Below are 6,471 nucleotides of genomic sequence, written 5' to 3'. Positions count from 1 at the left end.
TCGCTGCTCTCATGCCATGAGTTTACCCCCAATGTAGCGGTGATGAATATGGGGCATCCCGAGGTTCTGGAAGCAAGGACCCGGGGGAAGGGATAGAAGTTCTGTGTTAAACTGGGCTGAAGCTACAGACTTTTTGGCAAAGGGCATCTTCATCAGAGTTTGAGAGAGAACCGGCGGCTCGGTACGTGGAAGAAGTGCCACTCAGTGGTTCGAAGCGGTGAAGAGTGACATCCCGTATGGCGTTACCTATTGTTGACGTGAAACCTGTAACAACGTTGATCACATTGAAGTCGATGAGGCTCTTTCTTGCAGACACTGACAGCGGATCTACCCAACAACCCCGGCTCCAAGATGAGGTTGACAGCTGCAGCAAAGAGTTATACTGCCCAAAAGCCAGCCAGTTACAGGTGGTAAGAGTCACACCAAAGCTGCAATCTGTCGGTGAGGGGAATTCGAGGGAATACGAGGCTGCCTGAGTGGGTTGGATGAAATGGCGTCAACGAAGTCGCTAGCAAGTGAACGAGGTCGTGGGGCCACTCAAGTCAACTGGTTCCTGGTTTGACCGCTTATGACGGGAGATTATCCTGTATTGTTCTTTACTTCAATTCTCCGTAAAATATCGGTCCCCCACGGTTGGGTGAGTGCAGCGACTTTTGCAGATCTGCAAGCCGCATTCCGGCCATCGACAGCGCAAGCATGCAGTACCATGATGCAGATCTTGCGGCATCTCTTTCCGAGCTGAGAGCGAGTCTTGAGGGCCATATCAGGATCATAAGGTCAGGCTAGCATACTGGATTTATCGTGATAAATGTTTACTCAACAATTGCGAGGGTATCTGAGGAGGGGCAAGGTGAGCCACTTTGCCAAGCAGCAGATACGTGCTTTTGGTCTTTATGCTTTTGGTGTCTTGTGCTAAACAGACTTGTTGCGTTGCGGAGCCGACGCTCAAGACATTTGACACCTGGAATTGACTAGGAAGAGAGAATCGACCTTGTAGGAACACGAAAACAGTCTTGGCGAAAGGGATACATGACTGTACTGCTGAACCTGTTTGATGAATATTCTCCAAGTGACGGGCCAAAACGGTCAAGACGCCATCTGCACTCTGACAGAAAAGGGATTTGCAAGGAGAAATGAGCCCGAGTGATGGTTGGGCATGGCGTACGGCAGTTGAACAGTGACAGGTGCCTCTTCCGCGCAGATGTGAAATTCAAATCAGTCAGTGGCTCTGCACTAATTCGGGGGCGTTCAAGTGTGGCTAGCTGATGGCGGAGACCTAGGTAGTTGACGGAAAACGTAATGTTGGCTGAAAGCTTGTTTAAGGTATTGGTATGCAAGAAGTTGAGTTGATGGCAAAACATGATTTTGTATCGAATGAGGTAGTTGAAGAAGTTAGGAATTGATCCAATCAATGACTTGCATGACCAGTGGGTGAGGGAGGGGCGGAAGGACCCTTTTCTGCAGCTACCACCCGAATGGCCCGGCTGCAACCATTGAGCTGGTAAGAATAGCGCCCGGCGAATCAAATAAGAAGTATCGCTGTAGCCGCCTTCATTCCCGGGGATCCATGGATGGATGCGGTTCACCTGCCAACCGCCAGGCACTTATCTAGTACCTACAGCACTTTGAGGCGCAGCAGCAACATGAACCAAAGAATGGATCATTAAAATACATAGGAAGCTTCTTCAACATTTTACCGCCCAACACGCGGCTGGTCAAATTAATAGCCAAAAGCAACTCGCAGATCCGTTGTTCTGTAGCGGCAATGGAATGTAAATATGTAGTAATGACAGCTCTGCGAAAGTCCTGATTGGTCAACATCCCTTAATCACTCGCTGTCAAAGCCATTCACTCGGCCAAGAGTTTATCATGAAACACAATGAGAGATCGGATCAAGGAATCAGAACCTCATTTCCTATCCGGCGTATTCGTATGGTCCATTAGCCGGGCAATTGGGAAAGAAGCTTGCGTGGACGTTACAGAAACGGTCTGGAGCAGCCTCCTTCCACTGCAACCCTAGGCCGATTGACGGGACCGTCCCAAAGTCATTAAAGCACCAAGGCGTAGTCGTTGGCGGTTGCTTGGGCAATGCGCAAAGGAGAAGTAGCCAACCAAGACCCCATCGCCAACGTCTCATTTGGAACTCATCACATCACGTCAATTTACTTTGCTTCGATTCGATTTAACTCCACATGCATCCTCCATCAAAAATTCCAGCCTTACTGCGGTAGCTGAACATCGCCATCCCCGCATAAGTTGCTCCAGGTTTGCTGCCGATCAACAACCCTTCTATCACTTACGATACCATACGAACCCATTGAGCAGCGTTTTACTCGCATAGCCCATCTTATCGACACATCTACTGTGCAGAGACTACCGATCCACTCCCACAAGTGCCACGACTACTCTCCGTGTAACCACTACTGCACTTCCATCAACGCCGTTGTAGACCGCGTATTGAGCATCATCAGTTGCCCATCATGCGCTACAATCTTATACAGATGATCCTGCGAGGCACAGGGCTATTGATGACTATCCTCCTAACAGCACTTATTGGCAGTGTTATTTCATCAAACATCGACGCTATAGGCTCCGCAACTGCTGCTGTCAACTTTATCATGTTTGTTGCAATTGTATGTTGGATCGTTTGCATCATTGGCCTCCTTAGCTTCTTCGTCTCTGCTCTCGACAAACCGCCTCTGCAACTCCCACTCGATGCCATCGCCGTTCTTTTCACCTTCATTGGAGCTATTGTCCTTGCTGCCAAGCTGCGCGTCGTCAGCTGTGGAGAGATAAACCCCAAAGCATTGCCAACGGACTGGATTGCATGGGGATCAGCGAGTGATGAGGGCCGATGTCGCCGATTGCAAGCAAGCACAGTTTTCATATGGTTTTTGTTTGCTTGTGTATCTGGAAGTCTATTCTTGACTATCCGAAATGCCCGCAACACCTATGGCTCTCTCCGAAGCGCCGCTTCAAGACCATCCATGTCACAGATTTCGTCCAGTGTGTGATGAACCATATGGCACCAAGGTGCCATCCTACGATGGGATATCCGTCGCACGAGAATGTCGCTAACGCGATCATGGGAGCTTGTGGTCGGATCAGCGAAGCTGTACCAAGGCTGCGGGACACTGGGCCAATCATTTAGGACAGTATCATAAAAGGCATACTCGAAGAGTGTCGTCAATTGTTGACGATAATGTCCTACATTGGCGTCCAAAAAGACCTACGTTTGAGTTGTTTATACCAGGAATATTGGAATGTGTTAATTTTTTGTGTGAGAGAAAAGGAAGAAGTATGATCAGCACGGGAGTTGGACGACGGGTAATGATTATGTAGTAATTAGTTTGAATGCAGTCATGATTTGTGATATGGCGCTGTAGACTACCCCAGAGGCTATTGGCCCTGGAATCATGGTCGAGAGCAATTCCTGTCGAACGGGGAGCATGCGAGGCATGAGCGTAATCATGATGTGGACATGTATAGTCATCTATTTTAAAATATGCGATCAGGAATACCCCAACACCGTACTAAAGCCATGCGTGCTCCTAAGGATCCGTCAGTCGTGTCTGTCTTCAGAATGCCCCTCGCCCTTGGACGTGTATGTCGTCTATAATGTTGCCGCGGTCTCGACAACACCTGCCGCCTTGAATGCTTTCTTATCCGTTAATCGAACATCGACGTTATGTGCCCACTCCATATATCGCGACCAACCTGGTTAGAGATGTGTCAGTGAATCTGCCGAGCTCCAGGCCGCTACTGAGAAAGACTTACTCCAGTAGGCAAACTTGCGACCAAAGTATTTACCCATCCAGGGGACGATCATCATAGTCAATATCAATTGCAACTGCTCCAGACTACGTTCCCACTCGGCTTGTGCATCAGAGTCGGAAACATCGGAGTAAATGTCGTCGGTTGATATGGAGGGGAGAGAGTCGAGGTCGTCCTTGTCGTCGGACATGGACGCATCATGGAGGTCGACGAGGGAAGAGTCGGCAGCCATGCTTGTGGTCGTGGTAGGTACGAGATTCCAATCCTTGACTAAGCCAACACTAGTTTCTCGTTGGCGCGTGGTATCGTTGGATCAGGCAGCGAAAAGGACTAAATCTGCATTCGAGGTTGATGTATGAATGATGGCGGGACGTTGAATCACGGGCCGCTTCGGATGGGACAATAACTCGAAGAGTTCGGATCGTTGTAGAAGCTAAAAATAACCACTGTTCTTGGAGGACTGGAGTATGACGAGTTTATTCGTAGGGAGGAATGCCAGAAACCTCTGAATTGCGACAGTAGACAACCAAAACGACGACCGAGGTGATGTTCGTCACAGTCGCATCGGCACCCGGAGCTACACTCCGATCAGAACCGGGGAAGCTATGAACAGCTTCCTGCCTGATGCTGCGATTGGTGGTGTTAGACACGTGAGATAGCACGTGACTTAATCGTGGCCTCCGCTTGCGCTGTTGACTCAAGGTATCGCATCCGCCCATGACGTTGGATTCATTCACCTCTACCTTGTTAACCCGCAACAAAATCCATCGGAAGAAGCATATCAACAAAACGCGCAAAAGCTCTGCGACTTGAAAACACCTATTATTGTTGCGCGAGAGCCCGTGAAAGAAAAACGAAAAAAGAGCTTCCTTCACCTTGTACCGAGTCGACACCCACATCCCAAAAAAACTTCCGGTACAACTGCGTGCCCGCTGTGCAACAAATTAAAAGAAACATCTTCTAAGCAATCACAATTGCAGACGCAACCATGGAGGGCGAGGTGAGTCAAGACACATAAGTTCCCTATCGACTCACTTCTGAGTCAAAATACAACCTACCCGATACACTACAACTGCAATACATTCAGCCTGGCTTCCATGTGAACCTCAGATGTGTACCAGGCTCTCATGGTCTTCCATGTCCTTGTACCCTTTGAACCGCACAGGCCCAATCTTTTACCCCTCCAAAAACCCTCCAGCGCCCTATCAACCAGCCTATCATTGCCTCCCCTATCGCTTTTTACCCCACCATCATCCTCAATGTGAAAGTACCTCTGTACCGTCCTACACCACTTTTGATACGGAGAACAGGCGATTTGACATCAATTTATTCGGGCTACCTTTGACTCACATTTTCCCAACCGCCACCTTCACCATCATCATTCATTATCCACGACCGCCGACAACACCACCCCCTCAATCGAATCCTCTACTAACGCATTTACCTTTTTTTCTCTCCATTTTACAGGCACCGACCGAACGTAAATCTCGCAAATCCGTTGCTTTCACCGACGAACAGGTCGTAGTAGACGCTGACGGTTCCGTCACCATGGTTAACGCTACCGAAGAACCCAAGGATTCGGCTCAGTCCCACACGCCTCGTACGCCACCGCTTTCTGCCGCCCTTGAGTCCTTTACTGATTCGCAAACGACAGCTGCTGAGGATCTTCCCCCAGCTGAGGATGGTGGCCTCGATCTTTCTCTCATGAAGAAGAAGAAGAAGTCAAAGAAGGTCGAGGATGATGCCGACGCCGCCCCCGCCGACGATGCTGCCCCTACCGAAGATGGAGGTCTCGACCTGACCTTGAAGAAAAAGAAGAAGAAGCCCAAGGCTACCAAGGATGACGACTTCACCAAGCAGCTCGAGAAGCTTGAGTTGCATGAGGGCGCTGAGGAGGCCGAGGAGGATCCTCAGGAGCAGGAGGGCGACATGCACGAGGGAACAGGTATCTGGGCTCACGACGAGACTAAGGCCATTGGCTACACCATGCTCCTTTCTCGATTCTTCAGCGAGCTCACCCAGAGGAACCCCGACCACGTTATGACCGGAACAAAGAGCTACAAGATCCCCCCACCTCAGTGCATGCGAGAAGGCAACCGAAAAACTGTTTTTGCCAACATTGCCGATATTTGCAAGCGAATGAAGAGGACCGAGGAGCACGTCACTGCCTATCTGTTTGCTGAGTTGGGTACCAGCGGTTCCGTCGACGGTAGCCGAAGACTGGTTATCAAAGGTCGTTTCCAACAGAAGCAGATCGAGAACGTTGTCCGAAAATACATCAGTAAGTTTTATAGAATATGCTGTACAGCAGACATATAGTTGCTAACTGTGCCCTTCTTAGTCGAGTACGTCACTTGCAAGACCTGCAAATCTCCCGATACCGAGCTCAACAAGGGTGAGAACCGTCTGTACTTCATCACTTGCAACAACTGTGCTTCTCGACGAAGTGTCACTGCTATCAAGACTGGTTTCTCCGCCCAAGTCGGCAAGCGAAGAAAGATGCAGGGTTAAGCAGCCCCGCGTCTCTTTTCCTTTCTCTCAGTTCTGTCCCCACTCACTGCCAACAACGTCCTTGGCCTGTGGGTGCTGGGTGGTTACCTTTGTCTTGGCGGTGTTCTATCTTGGCTACGCAGCTGATTCTACATTGAAAACGAATAAACGGGTTTCTTTCTGAGCTGCGTAGTCTCGACGATGGAT

At 49.6% G+C, this 6,471-nt stretch overlaps 3 protein-coding genes across 3 annotated transcripts; 2 read left to right on the top strand and 1 right to left on the bottom strand.

Annotated features, from left to right (window-relative positions):
- Positions 1-2,480: 2,480 nt before the first annotated feature.
- FSST1_005794 (marvel domain-containing protein) lies at positions 2,481-3,014 on the top strand (the record flags this gene model as incomplete). The annotated part of the gene is made up of 1 exon (XM_083232104.1): positions 2,481-3,014. The coding sequence occupies one exon, from the start codon at positions 2,481-2,483 to the stop codon at positions 3,012-3,014; it is 534 nt and encodes a 177-aa protein (XP_083089224.1).
- Positions 3,015-3,613: 599 nt separating this feature from the next.
- Positions 3,614-4,006, bottom strand: FSST1_005793 (uncharacterized protein; the record flags this gene model as incomplete). Its single annotated transcript, XM_083232103.1, has 2 exons — positions 3,614-3,717; positions 3,778-4,006. The coding sequence occupies 2 exons, from the start codon at positions 4,004-4,006 to the stop codon at positions 3,614-3,616; spliced, it is 333 nt and encodes a 110-aa protein (XP_083089223.1).
- A 756-nt stretch (positions 4,007-4,762) lies between these two features.
- On the top strand, positions 4,763-6,285 carry FSST1_005792 (translation initiation factor eIF2 subunit beta; the record flags this gene model as incomplete). Its single annotated transcript, XM_083232102.1, has 3 exons — positions 4,763-4,774; positions 5,242-6,055; positions 6,116-6,285. The coding sequence occupies 3 exons, from the start codon at positions 4,763-4,765 to the stop codon at positions 6,283-6,285; spliced, it is 996 nt and encodes a 331-aa protein (XP_083089222.1).
- Positions 6,286-6,471: the final 186 nt, after the last annotated feature.

This window comes from Fusarium sambucinum, chromosome I (assembly GCF_050947815.1).
Source record: "Fusarium sambucinum isolate potato_lamoka chromosome I, whole genome shotgun sequence".
Taxonomy (NCBI): domain Eukaryota; kingdom Fungi; phylum Ascomycota; class Sordariomycetes; order Hypocreales; family Nectriaceae; genus Fusarium; species Fusarium sambucinum.
The sequence above is the reverse complement of the archived record's forward strand: the minus strand, read 5'-3'. Positions and strand labels throughout refer to the sequence as shown.